Source organism: Mustela nigripes, chromosome 5 (assembly GCF_022355385.1).
Source record: "Mustela nigripes isolate SB6536 chromosome 5, MUSNIG.SB6536, whole genome shotgun sequence".
Classification (NCBI taxonomy): Eukaryota; Metazoa; Chordata; class Mammalia; order Carnivora; family Mustelidae; genus Mustela; species Mustela nigripes.
The window spans coordinates 112,838,183-112,857,095 of record NC_081561.1 but is presented as its reverse complement, the minus strand read 5'-3'; the positions used below and the strand labels follow the sequence as shown (position 1 = coordinate 112,857,095).

Genomic DNA, 18,913 nt, shown 5'->3' with positions numbered 1-18,913 from the left:
CAACAGACTGAAGTAGTCTGTTGAAACTGCTGTGACTCAGGTGATGTGGAAGCAAGTTCACTGTTCCAAGGAGCACTCTGCATAATGAAATTCCTGGGCTGACTGCACAATAAGTGCTTTGCTTCATCACAGTCATGCTTTCTTACATCATTACAGTTAAATTTCCAGGCACCAAAACCTACATTGACCCTGAAACCTATGAGGATCCAAATAGAGCTGTCCATCAATTCGCCAAGGAGCTAGATGCCTCCTGTATTAAAATTGAGCGTGTGATTGGTGCAGGTAAGGCTGTTGTAGCTTCCTTGTTCAGCTGTTCCATTTAGCCAGGATCGAAAGTCATATATCATAATGACAGGCAAATAATTATACCTCAAGTATAGAACTTTTGCATTTACCTGAACTGTTGGAAGCAATGAGGCTGTACTTGTTTATGAGAGCTCAAGAAAAAAAAAAAGTGAAAAAGAAGCATATGCCACAGAGAATCTCTGTATCTTTTACCTTCTGTTGAATTTTTAAGATACTGTTCTACTGAAAGCTACTGCATAATAGTTCTGGCCTGTTGTTTAGGGAATGCCTCAGTATTTTTTTTTTTTTAATTAGAATGTTCCTGAATTTTGGTGGAATATACATTTCCTCTTACTTGATCAACCGTCTTCCTGCCGGGCTTTCATTTTTATCTCTTTTTTCATGTATTTGTAGGTTAGCTGTTTAATTCCATGCAGAAAATTAATTTGTATAAATTATTTAAAAGGGATATTATTTCCTACATATACAACATATTTTCAGAGTAATTATGTGTATTGGATCCAACTCCCTTAGATTTAGCAGTCATGGTGCATATGAGTTCCAGACTTTTAAATCTTTAAAAAATATTTGCTTTTCAAACAGCAAAAGAAATAGCAATGTTCAGAATTTGCAAATGTGCCCTTATGCTTTAATCATCAGTGTACATTAAATATACTATTTCAAATCTGTGTTTTTTTTCCTTAAAAAGTTTGCCTTGATCCAGTTAAAAAAACAGTTTGTATAACAGATAGTTTAGGGAGCTTAAAAGTGTTTTTAGAATTATGCATTTACTTTGCTAGAAGAAATATTTTTGAGATTAAAATACACTTGCCTGTTCTATTACTTCAGGAGAATTTGGAGAAGTCTGCAGTGGTCGTTTGAAACTTCCAGGGAAAAGAGATGTTGCAGTAGCCATAAAAACCCTCAAAGTTGGTTACACAGAAAAACAAAGGAGAGACTTTTTATGTGAAGCAAGCATCATGGGGCAATTTGACCACCCAAATGTTGTCCATTTGGAAGGGGTGGTTACAAGAGGTAGATATTGATATCTTTCATTTATCACCCTGACTGTCAGAAAAAAAGTGTTATTTTGTACCTAATCAAAAAGCAAGTCATGAATATATTGCATATTCTAAATGAATTTTTTTTCTTGGTATATTATGGACTAACTTCTTCTTTTATGTGACTACCTCTGAAAAAATTCAGGATTAAATGAAGCAGAATGAGAATTAAAGAATAAATCTGATAGACGGAGTGACTGATATTTTCATTCAGCTTCAGTAGCCATAAAAGTGATACGTTTTAGTGTTTACATTTTATATCAAGTGTCATTTTTTCTGAGTTTTGTTCAGAGAGCAGAAGTCAGAAGAACACACTGACTTTGTTGTTTAATTGTGAATCATAACCGTCTTCCAAACAAACTTCCAGACTCTGAGTTTAACAGCAGCACTGGGGACGTTAGAAACACTCACAGCTCACCCATTCAGCCTTTCAGAAGAGCACCACATTTTTTATCAAGGGTGAGAATGGGAATAAGCCTGAAGTTTAGGTTATGGTTCCTGAAGCAATGCTTTTTTTTTTTTCTTATAGATATATATATATATATATGTATATATATGTGTGTGTGCATTTTTTTTTAATTTTAGGGAAACCAGTCATGATAGTAATAGAATTCATGGAAAATGGAGCCCTTGATGCATTTCTCAGGGTAGGTACCAAAATTATCCTCTCATTCTAAATATACTATACATACTACCACTATAATAACTTGATTTTTTTACAGTATAAAAATAAACATTATAAACTTTAACAGATCAGAAAATTGCTTTTAGAAAAACAGATGAGATTAAAAATCAGAATCCTAGTCTGGTTTGAACTAGAATCCTTTTGAGCCAGGAATTGCTACATTGTGACTTAAACAATAGCACTTATTAACACATTCCCTCAAGTACAGAGGTTACCTACCAGAAGCCCTTTAATTTGAATACATGTTCTAGAGTAACATTTTACTTTTTTAGTAGGAAGAGATAATACAGAGAAGAGCATTCATTATTAGCACGATGATCCCAGTTCTGCTGCGTGGAACCATTTCTATCTTATTGCTATATGAACACTGAATGTAGAAGATAGAATTACTAACATTTTGAAAATTAATAATATGTGATTATTTTGTAATAAATTCTAAATATATAAACATACACAATTTTGCTTTGAGACTTTTCACCTAAGAATAAACACATGTTAACATTTTTCTAAATGGCGAGGAGAAAATAGTCTAAAGAATAAGAGAACATGCAGTTTTATCATACATAATCTGGAATGATACATTCAACTTAAATTGTAAACAATCTGAAGATTTAGAGAAATTTTTATTTCTGCATCATTATGATATGCATAACTATCACTTCTTTGGAATAAAGCATCACCTAGCAAATTTATCAACTCAAACCAATATCCTCATGCAACATATTTACAACTCAGTTGGAGAAATCTGTGAATTAAAAAAGGCTTGGAGGAGTGCCTGGGTGGCTCAGTTGGTTAAGTGTCTGCCTTGGGCTGGTTCTGGGATCTGGCCCCATATAGGGCCCTCTGCTCAGCAGGGAGCCTGCTTCTCCCTCTCTTTCTGCCTCCCTCTCTCTTTGTCAAATAAATAAATAAAATCTTAAAATAATGGCTTAGAAATAGATGGTGGCCAGTCTGGTTGCAGTAGAGCTCTCAAATCCATTTGCTAGTGCATCTGTTTTAGAGAATCTTTGTTCCAAGTAGTGTTCCCACCAACAGCAAAATAAGGAAAAATATAGAATGAAAACAAAGTCAGCCAGCATAACCACTTTGTACTTCTTAGTTTTTCTTCATCTTTAATCAAAAACTTTCTCCTTTCCCTTTTTTACTATTTGGAGAAAAACATATCTCAATATATGTGTCTTCATCGCTTTATGTATTTCTAGATTATTTACATAATTTTTAGCAGATAACAAAAAATAATTACTTGTCAGGGATAATATTTTCAGATATTCCATTCCCTAACTTTGACTCAAAAATCAGTGTATACTTTTGGATCTGCACAACCTGAAACTATTTTTAATCAGTAAGAGTAACTAAATGATTATTAAATCACTAAACGATTACCAAAGATTTTTTTGTATTATCTGAAGGTCAGTTGAATCAACAACCACTTTATTTTTCACAGATGTCTGTATTATGTAGAAAATTGGTTAATAATTCCTATTATGCTGTAGTAAATGACTAGAATGCAGTTTTCACAACAATTGTCCTCCTTTGAAAGTAAAGGACTTTTATTCTTGTCTTCCTGTAGAAACATGATGGGCAATTTACCGTCATTCAGTTAGTAGGAATGCTGAGAGGAATTGCTGCTGGAATGAGATATTTGGCCGATATGGGATACGTTCACAGGGACCTGGCAGCTCGCAATATTCTTGTCAACAGCAATCTTGTTTGTAAAGTGTCCGATTTCGGCCTGTCCCGGGTTATAGAGGATGATCCAGAAGCTGTCTATACAACAACTGTAAGAAAAAGTCTCTTTCCGCACTTCTTTGTCTTCCTAAGGTTTTCCGACCGAGAAAGCAGGATGTAATATGAAACTCAACAGTAGAAAAGAGGCAAATTTATCTCAGATTTTTGTTGATGCTGTTTTCTCCTTTTAGAAGAATCACTGCTGCTTTTCCACTCTACATGTAGACTAAGAGAAGTAAGATCAGAATGGCAACATGCTTGTCTTATAATCAGGGTGTTCATGAACATAATATACAGTTTTATACAAAAACATCTAGTTGCTAGCTCTTGTAATTGTAGCAGAGAAATATAATCCTATTTGAAATAAAGATTTTAAAAGAATATTAAATATGCTACTAATTCTTACAACTTTCGTGAGATCAGGAAAAAAAGAAAAGAAATGAAGATTTAGTTAAATTCCTTATATTTCATTCCCTTTTCATAGTTATGTTGCCTAATTTGTCATTGTCCTTTGACTAGACTCTTGCCCTAAGACAGCCTAAGGGGCCATTAAATTGAGTTGCCTTAAAAATGAAAACTTGTAATGACATTTTAAAAACAGATTAGTACGTTTAAATACACTTAGAGAGAATCAAGACAGATAGATGAGATGTTGCTGAATTGCTAACCAAATATACAAGTGTTTAACTGCAGCTTTATAGTTCTGCTATAAATGATTTATAAGTTATTATGCATATTTAAAATTTCAATTTCTTTTTATAACAGGGTGGAAAAATTCCAGTAAGGTGGACAGCACCCGAAGCCATCCAATACCGGAAATTCACATCAGCCAGTGATGTATGGAGCTATGGAATAGTCATGTGGGAAGTTATGTCTTATGGAGAAAGACCTTACTGGGACATGTCAAATCAAGATGTAGGTGTTACACTCGTTAAATGAAAAAGATTTCATACATTAATGTCCATTGTTATTGGAACATGTAGGTCATGGCTCCTAAGAAGAAACTTTTATAGAATTAGAAAAATATGATTGCTGAGTTGTCACAGTTATTTCCATAAAGATTACCATAAATTAATGGTTCAGTTAATTTCATTCTGAAGAATTGCTTCTTTTTTTTTTTTTTTAAATCTCTCGCCGTAGTAGAAGCATACAAAAGATATGTTGTCCTAATAAAGATAATGATGCTGTGCTTGCCCATCTCTAGTGGGAAAGTCACACGAGTGGAAGAATCATTTGCAGAGAGGAGGGGAAGGAAGACAGTGCTTTATTTTGTCTTTGAAGCTTATCTTTCTTTTTCTGTTAAAGTCTTGAGAAAACGGGTTTAAATTATCTATTGTTGGTTGATCTGATTAAATTTTAATTTCATGAGACAAACTCGATGTTATGATCAGTATTGGTAAGTGTTTCGTAGTGATATTTTAGAATGTAATCACAATGGGAGTGCTCTTGGAAATTCCTAACAAGCTAGCACTTAACTAAATATGCATCGTGATATACACTAAGGCATAAAACATGCTGTTATCCTTTGACAAAAGAAGGTGATGGAGTTCTTGGGGGCATACATCTCACACCAAGAAACCATTTATAAAATAATATAGCATAAGTGAAAATGAATATTTGCTTCTGTTAGGTTGGATTTTATGAAATTGGTATTCACATAAGTCAGAAATGTTCAAATACTAGCAGATTCATACAGTTCAACTTACTGAAAATGTGAGTGAAATTTGGATAGAAGTAGAGCAAGTGTAAAATCTAGGGTTTGAACTGGAAATCTGAGAAGACTTTGGTTCATAGCTAATGAGAGAATTTTCCAAGAAGGTGTACTGAATAGACCAGAATCAAATCTTAGCAAAGTGTGCAGAGATGAACCAAATAGACTCCCTACCCTTGAACAGAGATGTGCACATTGGTAGTGACTTGATATGCAGATTAACTTGGGGCAAATTGGTGAAAGACTTTATGAAGGAGTGGCTCAGTGGGTTAAAGCCTCTGCCTTAGGCTCAGGTTGTGATCCTAGGGTCCTGGGATCAAGCCCGCATCAGGCTCTCTGCTCAGCAGGAAGCCTGCTTCCCTTCCTCTCTCTTTGCCTCTCTGCCTACCTGTGATTTCTGTCTGTCAAATAAATAAATGAAATCTTTAAAAAAAAAAATACATGTTCTCAATGAGTAAAGAAGTAAGTGGTGCTTGAGGAAAGTCTGTATTGCCATTTAAAAGAAGGATGTGACTAGCAAACTGGAGTAGTGAATTCTTGAAGTATTATAGACATGGACAGCAACAGAAGCTGACTAAAGATAAAATTGAGTTATTTTTCATAAAGAGGTCTCAAACATTGTTATATCAAATCAGTATTGGGGGGGTTATTTTTAGAATTTACTGTGTCAAATTCCTAAAACTTCTAAATGGTTCTTTTTTGACAAATAAAGTCAGATCATTTGTTGGTAAGTTTGAAGTAGTTTCTGAATTAACTGAAAAGCTCACAGCCTGAAGAGGTGGAACTTTTAAATCATCTAGATGTTTTGGTGTTTTGAACTGAGAGAGGACATGAAACTTCTTTGTTTTTTTGGTTTTGGTTTCTGTTTTTTAAAGATAAAAGTCTAAATGATGAGTCCGTTTGGCAGAGGCAAAGTTGTTAATATTTGACAGGACTCAGTGTCAAAGATTTCATGGACTGTCAAAATGTGGGCAAACAAATCCTTGGGGCAGAGAAAGAGAAATATTTACATTCCCTAGACATTCGGTGGAGTTTCATTTCTTTTGACACCTTCCTTCTATACTAGATTCAAACATAAAAGAATGACAGGAATAGAAGATGACTTAAATTCAAAGTTCACTTAACTTCCAAAAAACAAATAAGAGAAATGGTTAAGAAGAAAAAAAAATCTTCAATTTTAATTTTTAGAATTCCTTAAATGTTCTTTGTTTTTTTCCTGAAAATGAAATTTCAAGAATATATAATTAGTGTATCAAGAATTAACAAATATTTTTACTGATCAAATGAAATTATGTCTACAGGGACATTTACTTCTGACCTAGAACATTTAGCACTACCTTTCTTCTTTTTTTGTAATTATGAAAGTCTGAAGTTTAAATTCAGACACATGTTTCTATAATAGTAAGAGATTACCTACACAGTTGTTTTTATAGTAAAATTTATATTAATATTTCTCTTATAGGATAATGCTCATTATTTATACTTACGTCGTTGAAGTGCTATTTGAGCAATTACATGTTTAAGTTTCAAAATGCAGGGGCACCTGGGTGGCTCAGTTGGTTAAGTGACCGCCTTTGGGTTGGGTCATGATCCTGGAGGCCCGAGATTGAGTCCCGCATTGGGCTCTCTGCTTGGCAGGGAGACTACTTCTCCCTTTGACCCTCCCCCATCTCATGCTCTCTCTCTCTCTCTCTCAAATAAATAAATAAAATCTTTAAAAAATATAAGTTTCAAAATGCAAATGGTAAAAAAAATGAGTAATCAAAATAATGAACCTCATTCTGGCAAAAAATTCTCTAGATAAAATTTTTTTTATTTTAAGTCTCCGGTAGGAGTTCATGGAGAGACTTAAGAGATCTGACAACCACCGATGCATATGGAAATCTTGTGCATTTGCAAATAGATTGTGTTTTCTGGGAAGTTTACTTTCTAACCAAATATTATTATTTTTAATTAGTTTATATTGTTTTATCAAATGAATTCATTATCTTTACATTGTTCAAATTTAGTTGACAGGAATTTATCAGGGATTTTAGAAAGACTTCAAATTTCAAATGCCTTGGATTTAAGACTTTTGACACCGTGAGAAACAATATGTAAATTGATGGTTATGTTTGTAAGCAAGTCCACAAAATTCCAGGCTGAATGCTGAATAAAAATAGGTTTCTGTGATCACTCTGATCCAGGAGTACTGTAGAAGTCAGTAAGGTAGTATCCAAAAAGGTTTATTTGCATGCTGGGCAGGGCAGTGAGTAAGAAAAACTTGGTAAAAGATAATATGCATGTGTTTGATGATGACCACATCCAAACAGGTTATTGTTTGATTAACACTTGAACGGATTCTTATTGTATGTTCATGTATTTATAATTTTCTTGAATTTTCACTGCAATGGGAACAGTTAGAATTTAGTTATTTGCTATTAAATTTGAGAGTGAGCTTCCCAAATAAATTTCTAGTTTTATTTCTTTTTTTTTTTTTTTCTTAAAAAGATGTTTGGCCCTTTCTGTAATGGCCTTTCAAAGAAAGATCTTTCTGTGTGTAAATTCAGTCAAAGATAATAAATATTACAGAAATTGAAAATACTCTTAGCATTCACAGTAGCTATTTTTAATTAAATGTGTGTTAATTAGTTCAAATAAAACTTTTACCCTCAAATTTTGAAATTCTGAAATTCTTCATATAGATTATATTTTATATATATAGATTATATTATATAGATTACATATTTTCTGTTTATAGTACTCAACAAAGTCATTTCTTCTTGCTTTAAGTTAAACCAATAAATTGTTAGTTTAACTAGCAGTTAGTCATAAGATGATAAAAATAATTACATGTCCATAAATTATTAAAATGGTTCATTAGAAGACTTTTTACTTTTTTTAAAGATTTTATTTATTTATTTGACAGACAAGAGATCACAAGTAGGCAGAGAGAGGAGGAAGTAGGCTCCCCCCTGAGCAGAGAGCCCAATGCAGGGCTAGATTCCAGGACTCTGGGATCATGACCTGAGCTGAAGGAAGAGGCTTTAACCCACTGAGCCACCCAGGCTCAGAAGACGTTTTTTAAGAATTTCAAAAATATAATACACTTTAAACTTACTCTCGTTAAATTGTGAGCCCTGTTTTTTTTTCTTTTCCTTTTAAAAGTCACCACTGATTTATGACTTTTTATTTTTCACATTATGATAGAAACAAAATTTTGATCTTTTTTGGTAAAACTTTGCCATCATCCCATATGTGTGGTCCAGAATATTTAATTGCATAAAATGTGGGTCATATATTATTGTGAAGTTAATGGAATGGAAACGAGCATGAGCAAAGAGCAGAAATCAATCATGTTAGATCCCGTTTTGAGTTATTACAAGCCCAGTATCATAGGGTCTTTCTGTATTCCTTTTTCTCCTAATTACAATGACCATACTGTAATAATACTGAAACACTTTATAGCAAGAAACTTTTGTTTTTATTTCTAAGTATTTCTTTACAGTATATACCAAAGAAGTGCTCCCTATATACATGTCATTTACCAAAGTCACTTCCTATTAATCTCGGACCTATCTAGAATTAGAAATTGCTTAATATTTTTCTGTTTTCTTGGACTTCTATTAGAATATTAAGGCTAGATCTACCTGTAAACCACAAAATCAGGGAGAAAAGCATCTCTTGGACAGGAGAATCCCTGTCCAACAGGTTTCTGGTCGTTTTAAGAAGATGTCTTAAATGAATTTTGTGAATAATTACATAATGCTCTAAGAAACGTAGGTTCAACCATTTTACCTGTGTGCCTTATTGTTTCCAAGAATGTATAACTATTTGCAGAAAGTACCTTTTACTCTTCCAACTGGGAATAAAATGCAGTTAACCAAATAAAAACTGTAGAACCTTTAGATTCAGTTTGTGCCTGAATCATCCCCCCATCAGCAGGTTTCCCCTCAAAGGTTATATATATCTTGGATTATGCCAATGTGTGCGCCCTGAAGCTGAAGTTTCCCTGCAATTTTCTGTAGTGCTCCTAGAGATAGGTGCCTGTTTCCTAATGGGAAACTTAAGGTTCCAAAGTCCATTCCCAATCCAGAGAATCTCTTATTTTAAGTGCTGTCCTTAGCTGCTGTTCCTTTAAAAATTTGTAAAACACTGTATCTTTGAAAGCCGGAAGTTTCATTTTGTGCTGAAATTAATGTTTCCCTGCTGTAATAATAAGAATCATGAAATTCCTATATTGCAATAGGAGAAACCACAGAGGGTTCATTAACTCATTCCTGTAAGAGTCATTTAATGGTACTATGTTCATTGGCACAAAGACTTAAGAATATATTGGGTTCAGTGATGAAGAATTCCAAATGTTTTTATGAAGGCTTGGAGAGCTGCTGAAAAATATTAATGTCTGGAGAATCATGATAAGTTTTAGATTAACATTTTATTATTTTTTATTTTAATTTTTAAGTAATTGCTACACCCAACATGGGGCCCAAATTTACAACCCTGAGATCAAGAGTCTTATGCTCCGCCAAGTGAGCCAACCAGCCACCCCTAGATTTGCATTTTTAAAGATTATTCTCAAGGCAAAAAAAAAAAAAAAAATGGAAAGATCACTCTACATGCATTGCACAAGCAGGGACATTGGTTAGAAGATGATTCAAAATAGTAAGGGCTGCCCCAATGTTATAAGCATGGGAGTGGAGTCCTGTTAAATCAGGAAGATATTTCTTAGGTTCAAATACAAGCAACCTCCGACGTAAGGAAAGTCATTCTTTTCCCAATTAGGAAAAAAAAAATGTCTCCCGATTGTTCATTATTGTTCATTTTGAATATATAAATTATTAGAAGTTGTCGATTTACTTATTTACAACTTAGTCACTGTTTAAATAACGTAACCTAGCTTTCCAAAGTACAAGTAAACGGATGTGCAGGACGTACAATGTAGTAATCAGGAAAGAATTTTAGCTGAGGATTTGTCTTACAGTACTTTTCAAAAATCACTATAATTAAGTTAATCTATTTACCTTTTAAATTTTATCAATTTACATATATAGATTTTTCTTAACGTTCCTTTTTTCTTTTTTATATGAAGGACTTTATGAAACAACTGTTGATGCCAGCTACTTCATTCATCCCAAAGGGCGACTTTTTATATTTTAATGTGCTATTCTTGAATGTCAACAGCATCAGGGATATGTTTCCCTACAAATATTAAGTTAATCAACATTTCTTAAAACCAGCTTTCTGTCTGCCTACCTATGGCTTTATTTTCTTCAAAAACTCAAGGCTACCTCTGGTTTTTTTCCCATCTTTTTTTTTTTTTTAAACATTTCTACTGCCATTATGTCAGTCAGTATCAAAAAGGATTTGTTAATCCCCCTTGACATGATGTTAATGTTTTACGAGTCCTTATTTGTGTTGCTTGCCTTCTTAAGTATTTTCTTGTGCTGCTCCAATTTCTAACAATTTCTAATGTTTAAGATCTATTTTTGCTTTCCATATAAACAAAAAGAAACAAGACTGTATAAGTAGTTTTCAGACTTTTTTATTGCTATGTACCTGTGTCTTTGGAGACTTATTTTTCATGAACATTCAAAGCTTGATGCAGTGTTTCAGGCTGTTATTAGATATAAATAGAAAGCGATGTGCTGATAGAACTTGAACAACCAGCACTCTGGAGTGGGAAAGTCCTAATTTCTAACTTTTCCCAATTTCCTGGTGTAATCCATTCCCTTGCCCCTTTGCAAGGCTGATTTCATTCAGTCTGCCAGTGTGAGGTCACTAAACTTGGAATGTGGTACAGTCACCTTCAGGAACCACCTGTATACTCCTCGTTCAACACCCCACTCTATATTATAACTTTATACATTTCCTAAGTAGGTAGGCTCTATATTATTTAAAGTAATAGTGTGCTTGGTAATATTTTCTATCATAGCACATTCACATATTTTGAGATTTAGTTTGAAAATGTTATTTGAACCCTGAAACTTTGCAGGGGGTGATTCTGGGTAACTCAGATCTTCCTCTTACAACTTGAAGAATTCATACATCCATAGGCAAGTATGTACATGTACAGCCAGATACATGTAAAATATTTCCATAACATATTCCCTTTTAAAAACCTCTGGGATGACATGAAAATTTTTTGTCTATTGCACCTGGTTGAACTTAATCGCTGCTCCTAATTCCTAAATCAGCTAGAAGGGTCATGATATCGTGCTCTTCATACACTCCTTAATAACACATTGAATGTTTATGGGTGTTCAGGAAAACAAAAAATAACAAAGTTTTTTTGCAAAGCTTCGAAGGGCGCTTCAGTCTTATCTCAATAAATCTCTTCGCCTGCTAGACAATGCATGTTATTATAACTGAACCTCAATCAGTAATATTTTTAATGTCCCTTTGGCTATTAGGTTATAAAAGCAATAGAAGAAGGTTATCGTTTGCCAGCACCCATGGACTGCCCAGCTGGTCTTCACCAATTGATGCTGGACTGTTGGCAAAAGGAACGTGCAGAAAGGCCGAAGTTTGAGCAGATAGTTGGAATTCTAGACAAAATGATTCGAAACCCAAATAGTCTGAAAACACCCCTGGGAACTTGTAGTAGGTAAGAAATACCTAAGTGGATGGAATCTGGGAGACATTCGAATATTCACCTGATCCATTTATCTCCTCAGTCCTAACCCAGTGGCAAGCTGACACCTGGGTTAAACTAGAACCGGTGTGAAATTTATTGTGTTTTTCTTTTCAGATGGCTTACCTTAATTAAATTAGTGTTTAATGAGACCTATTATTATTGCCTTTTGGTTTTCTTAAAAGTTATGGGAGCTATCACTGGCTATCTGTTTTAGAAGACTTTCCAACTGGAATTTTGTGATTAGGGGGCATTTCACATTTTCAAGTCAGTACTCCGGTTACGTGGGTCTTTATTACTATCGCCTTACTTTTTTGCATGAGGCAATTTGCTTTGCTTTGAGTCTTTTAGTAAAACTAAAACTAGTTTCGTTTTATTACTTATTATTTATTTATTATTAGTAATACTCTGTGACGTTAAAGTTTATGACAGTAGCTCAGTGAGTGATGAAAGGGGCTTACCCGTCAAAAGGAGTCCAAAACACTGCATCCGTTCTCTGCACTTGCCCCCCCACCCGCCCTTTGTGAGGCGCGCTAGAAATCATTCTGCTCCAGCCACTAGGTGAACCTGATGCTCAGTGTGCCCTTGCGTAGGTCGTAGGAACTCACTAGGCGCTCTCAAGGGTGCCATCAGTACAGCGAAGGCACGGAGTTCTCAGTAGCACCACATAGAACGAGTTAGTCCACAGTCAAACGTGCTTCCTTCCCTCACAGCTGCTTTTGGTGAAGCAAGTGAACAAATAAATATGGACTGATTACAAATACTGTTGGCTGGAATTTTAGAAATGTGTGGAAGATGCTTCCGGAGGTCGTAAAATCTAAATACAATGTCAATTTCAGAGTTTGTAGTTCCCGGGCAGCCTTTAGATTTGTATTAACTTGTCTGTTTATCCATTACTACAACACCCATTGGAATATGTAATTTTATTCTTTATAGCTTTTTGTTTGTTTGTTTAGGCAAAGACATTCTTTTTTGGTTCATGAAAAGAAAAATAATGTGCTTTTCTGTTTTCATTTGTATCTAGGCCAATAAGTCCTCTTTTGGATCAAAACACTCCCGACTTCACTACCTTTTGTTCAGTTGGAGAATGGCTACAAGCTATTAAGATGGAAAGGTATAAAGATAACTTCACAGCCGCTGGCTACAACTCCCTTGAATCAGTGGCCAGGATGACTATCGAGTAAGTTGAAGCTCTCAGAATTCTATTTAAGCATATATTATGTACAATCTGAGCTTTATCATCTGCCATATATTAAAGAGAAGTAAACCACAAAATCAGGGAGAAAAGCATCTCTTTAATAAGTGCTTATTATGTGCCAGGCATTGTGCTAAATAGACCTTTGAAGTTGTAGTCCATTTTTAAACTCTCATAGCAATAATTTTAAGTCAATAGTGTTATACACAATGAGGCGCAGGCTCAGAGAATGTAAATGTTTTTCCAAACTGACTCAACTAGTAAGTGGTAATCCGTTTGTCTCTATAGACGGTGTTCTAAACACCACACCATGAGCCTTCCTCTTTCCTTAACCACTGTATCATCTGGGTGCCTATGCAGTAAAGAAAGAAACTTTCTCCATTGCAAAGGAGGATTTCTCTCACCACGTTTTTTTATGACATTAAAAACTCAAAGCTTCCTTCCCAATACCAAATGCATTTTGACATCCAATAGGATTACTTTCTGAAGAGATCCAAGGCAGCTTAATTCAATTAACTGTAACTGAGAGTTTAGCTTATGTTTTGGAAGGTGTGTGATTGACCCATTATTATTATTTTTTAACCTGATGAATGACCTCCTAAAACAACTTTTGAAGTTTGCTGTGAACTGGAAGTCAAAAGAACTAAATTTTCATCTCTGGCTCCCTCAATGATTATGTGATCTTAGGAAATCCACTTATCATCTCTGAACATCAGCTTCTTTGGCTGCAACATAACTCACGGGCAATGAAGCTCCTCTCGATCAGTGTGTTTGAAAATGGGAAACAGTCTTCAAGGTTCTATGAGCAGATCCATCTTATGTACTGTTGTGCGAAGGGTTTCACATGTTTCAGCTGAGAGAGCCAGAAATCAGCTTCTCTCTCCTGGCATGTCAGGAAGTAGCATCTATGTGAACTTAAGTGTGTGTGTGCTGTCTTGTTTGGTTTCCTTCTAGTTACCACATGGGAGAGCTGGCATAAGTATACCCCATCTCTCCAAAGCAATCTACTTCACTGAAAAACTAGGATCCTCAAAGTCTTTTTAGACCATGACTATGAAATACTACGCTACTGTACTGTTGCCATCTTTTAATCACTTGCAAATACCTAAGCTCAATCTTCCTGGCTATTAGGAAAAGTAAAACTACATATACAGACACAGTTAGTCGATGTCACATTTAAGCTACTAAACATAGGTATTGCACATTTTAGAAAGTAATTTTTTTTCTAAAATGTAGTGAAATGATCGAACTGAATTGGAGTCAAGTATACAACGAATAATGTGCTCAGAATTACCCTACAATAATGAAACTCAATATAGATCTTTTGGTGATCATCGAAGATTCTTGATTTACTAGAACCCCAAATGCTTACATTTGCACCACTTCCCCTTATAACCATTATCATATGGTTTCACTTACTTGTGGAACATAAGGAATAACACAGAGGACATTGGAAGATGAAGAGAAGTGGGTGGGGGGAAATCGGAGAGGCAGACGGACCATGAGAGACTCTACTCTGAGAAACAAACTGAGGGTTTTGGGGGAGAGGAAGGTGGGGGTTTGGGTGAGCCTGGTGGTGGGTATTAAGGAGGGCACATATTGCATGGAGCACTGGTTGTAGTGCATAAACAATGAATTTTGGAACATTGGAAAAAATTTAAATTAAAAAAAATTTTAAACTTCACTTAGGTTCAAGAATACCATGCAAATAACATTTCCTGATCTTACCTTAAGTTAAGAATACTTTTAAGACTTTGATTAATTTTTGTCTACAAAATTTCAGATCAGTTTAAAAAGAATTTACGGCAGATTGAGAGCCTGAGCAGTTAGGTTCTTGGGAAGGAGCACGCTGATGCAGCTCGCCAGTCTGACCCACTGTAGGAATGTGATCATAATACCCAAGACCACTTAGATAAGATCCGTTTGCCTCAGATAAACAGAAGATTGAATTAAAGAGCTGATGACAGTTGAGTACCAAGTACATTCTTTGTAAGATAACTAACAAAATGCATTTGTCTTTTCCAGAGATGTGATGAGTTTAGGGATCACACTGGTTGGGCATCAGAAGAAAATTATGAGCAGCGTTCAGACTATGAGAGCACAAATGCTACATTTACACGGAACTGGCATCCAAGTGTGATAAGCATTTCTCCCTTATCAGGGAGATTATGGATTGAGAGAGAACAGTACTGGCCTTCGGTATATGCATAAGAATGCTGCTAGAAGACAGTTGATGTCCTGGGTCCTTCCTACAGTGAAGAGAAGATTTAAGAAGCACCTATAGACTTGAACTCCTAAGTGCCACCAGAATATATAAAAAGGGAATTTAGGATCCACCACTGGTGGCCAGGAAAACAGCAGTGACAATAAACAAAGTACTACCTGAAAACATCCAAACACCTTGAGCTCTCTAACCTCCTTTTTATCGTATAGACTTTTTAAAATGTACATAAAGAATTTAAGAAAGAATATATTTGTCAAATAAAATCATGATCTTATTGTTAAAATCAATGAAATATTTTCCTTAAATATGTGATTTCAGACGATTCCTTTTTAAAATCATTTGTGTTTATTCTTCATAAGGACTTTGTTTTAGAAAGTTGTTTATAGCTTTGGACCTTTTTAGTGTTAATCTATGACACATTGCTACACTGGGTACCTTTGAAAGAATCTCAAATTAAAAAAAAAAAAAAAAGAAAGAAACAAAAAAAACAACCACATAGCATGATTGAAGATATATCTCTGTCAGAACATTGGTATCCTTTTTGTGCCATTTTATTTTGTTTAATCAGTGCTGTTTTGATATCATTTGCTAATTGGCAGGTAATCACAAAAATGTTAAGTTGCCAAGAGCTCTGGTATTTTTTAAAAAGAAATTTTTTTGTAAAGATCAAACAACACACTATCTTTTCAATGAAAAAAGCAATAATGATCCATAAATACTATAAGGCACTTTTAACAGATTGTTTATAGAGTGATTTTACTAGACAGAATTTAATAAAAAAAAAACGCAAATTGTAGGTTTATGACTATAAAAAATTGAGGCACTTCATCTAAAGAGTGTTGGTGAAGGCAAGTGTCTGAGAGCAAGAACTATCCAGTGTTACCTAAAATTTAATCCGAGCACATCGAGGTTTTTTCCAATATTGAGACATTAGGAAATTTAGGAGAAATAGTTGATGTATATTTTATATCCTATTCTGTTTAATGCAGTCCAAACACGAATAGAAAGAAGTAAGTTTTATATTAGAACTCTGAAGCAGGAGAAAAGGGGCAGTTCACATTTTCACCTTTCAGAAACAAATCGGCTGCACAGGATATCACCACTGCAGTTTTTAAAAAGCCTTTTATTTGTGAACACTGATGTCAGAAGCTTATTAAATGAAAGAGCTCTTTTTACCGTGTAAGGAAAAGGTGAAGGATCTGGCTTTTTTTTTTTTTTTAAGCTTTATTTATTAAACCATATTATTTGATTACTGTGTTAGAATTTCATAAGCAATAATTAAATGTGTCTTTATAGATATTTCAGGAATGTATGCATATTATGAGTAATGCTTTCGAAGTTACGAAAATCATGAACTACCCCAGAATTGAACTGTTGTACTTCCAAAGAGAATTGGGCTGTTTATAATGATTTTAATAGAGAAAGATCCCAGGGATCGGTCATAATTGGTCTTGTTTGATAATGTGGGCATCCACAAACAAACAAATAACAGAAACAAAAACCTGTAAATGTTCCTTTGTAAAACTTGTAAATTTTATTTATACTGTCTTGTTTTGTACACACATTTCTCTGTAGTGGGCTCTGAATACATTGAAAATGCACTATATTTTTCTATTTTACTTGCAGAGCATCACAAAAGAACAGGTATTTTCAGTGCTACATAATGTGTTTTCCCACATTTAGGACCAAAGATGGCTATAGAAAAACTCAAATGGATTGCTTCCCAAACCCCTCCCCACCCTTTTTTTTTTCTTTTAAATCACTGTACAGTGTTATTTGATATTTTAATTTATTTTTTGATTGACTAGAAAAATCATTTTAATTTCACTAAAATGTTTTTTGTCCCTAAGGAAAAATAATCTGTAAAATACTTTTAATTAGCATAATACAGTCACCTAGACACTTCCATTTGTAATCTTTGTAATAGACTGTAAATATATTTTTGGAACTATAACACAATGTGCTTGAGGGTTATTTTTCAGTGTCTGCAGTGTATACAAGTGTTTATACTAAGTACAGCACTTTACAATTCTAATCAGTAGCATTGGCCTTTGAGAGAATGAGTGAAAGAGTTTGAGTGAGTGTTCCTAATTCCGTTTGGATTCTAAACTCACTAATAATGAAGTTCTTTTCCTGTTCATAGCTTAAGGTGCTTATTTTTTCTATTAAAATTAAATTAACAAAAAGCCATTCTAGAAATAGAAGACATAGTATGGTACATGCAAACAGTGTCTTTCCTGCTTTTTTCTAGCACTAGATTTATAGTTGATTAGTCTTTCTTGAGTAGAAGGGCAGAATAAAAGTTTTTTTGAGTTTTTTTTCAAAAATAACTTTTTCTTCAGCAATATACCTCATCTGCCTTAAATTTTTTACAGCTCTTTACAGGGAAAGGGGAGAAGGGATGGGAAAAGACACACAGCACAATAGGAAGTGTATGAATACATCACTCTCTCGTTCGTAGGTTTCTTTTCCCAATCAACGTTATGATTTTGAAATACATGTATGTGAAACAAACATTCAGAGAAGAAGAATTAACATTGTAATGCTGATTGTAATACTCTCTTCCAGAAAGAGATGACATGGTATAACGATAAGAATGTACACCTTGCACCTTGAAATCTTTTTTTTTGATAAATTAGTGCTCAGGGGAGGAAAGGTACAGAAAGCGAACGTCAAAAATAGAACTCAAAAATTATAAAAATGCAAAAGGAAATGGCCTCCTTGCTTTAACAGAGCCACCTTTTTTAGAATGCTGTCTTCACACTTGACTTGTGTTTTGCATTCAGGACTGAAATAAAAGTAACTTTTATTACATCTGAATCTAACATTTTCTCAGCAATCGACCTGGGCCTTGTTTACGCGAACTGGTGGTTTATGCTTGTCAGAGCACTATTAGTTGAATCATATTGTATACTTATGTAATCTACATTAGCTAGCACTATTTAGGACTATATTTTAATTGCTCTTCTTATCCGTGTTTTTAAGACAATTAAAATGGTGTAATTCACCTCTTTTTTTTTTTCTTTCTTTCTTTTTTTTTTTTTTTCTTTCTTAAATTTAGGTAATGCTGATATTCTCCCTTTCGTTTCCTGAGTGGCCAGAACGGTGCTACTCGCTGATGTGCATGTTCAAATAAATTATTGATGTGTATTTTTTTGCTCTATGTGGAGAAATCCTGGGGAACTTGGGGCGAGATGTGCTCTTTGTTGGTTGAATTTGTCCCTCCTTGCCTAACAATTACTACAGGGGTCATCCTTTTATAAGGACAAACTGCTTTTAAACAGTGTCTTCAATGTATCAAGCACAAATAACTCTTTCTTCAACACGAATCATAAGTCTCTTTTTACCAGCTTAAAATAATAAACAAGTCTATTAGACAATGGAAAGAAAATCCTGTCTCCAATCATTGGT

The 18,913-nt window shown here is 34.3% G+C and overlaps 1 protein-coding gene across 4 annotated transcripts in view; it reads left to right on the top strand.

Annotated features, from left to right (window-relative positions):
* EPHA7 (EPH receptor A7) overlaps nt 1-15,993 on the top strand; it is a 169,557-nt gene extending 153,564 nt beyond the window's left edge. For 2 of the 4 annotated variants that reach the window (XM_059401077.1, XM_059401075.1), the window contains exons 10-17: nt 169-282; nt 1,135-1,320; nt 1,932-1,993; nt 3,602-3,811; nt 4,525-4,674; nt 11,863-12,056; nt 13,108-13,263; nt 15,304-15,993. In XM_059401077.1, coding sequence (XP_059257060.1) covers nt 169-282; nt 1,135-1,320; nt 1,932-1,993; nt 3,602-3,811; nt 4,525-4,674; nt 11,863-12,056; nt 13,108-13,263; nt 15,304-15,418 — 1,187 coding nt within the window. In that variant the 3' untranslated portion in view covers nt 15,419-15,993. Of the gene's footprint in view, nt 1-156; nt 283-1,134; nt 1,321-1,931; nt 1,994-3,601; nt 3,812-4,524; nt 4,675-11,862; nt 12,057-13,107; nt 13,264-15,303 lie in introns of all 4 variants that reach the window. The other 2 variants (XM_059401076.1, XM_059401074.1) reach the window with 1 other exon arrangement.
* The last annotated feature ends 2,920 nt before the right edge of the window (nt 15,994-18,913 follow it).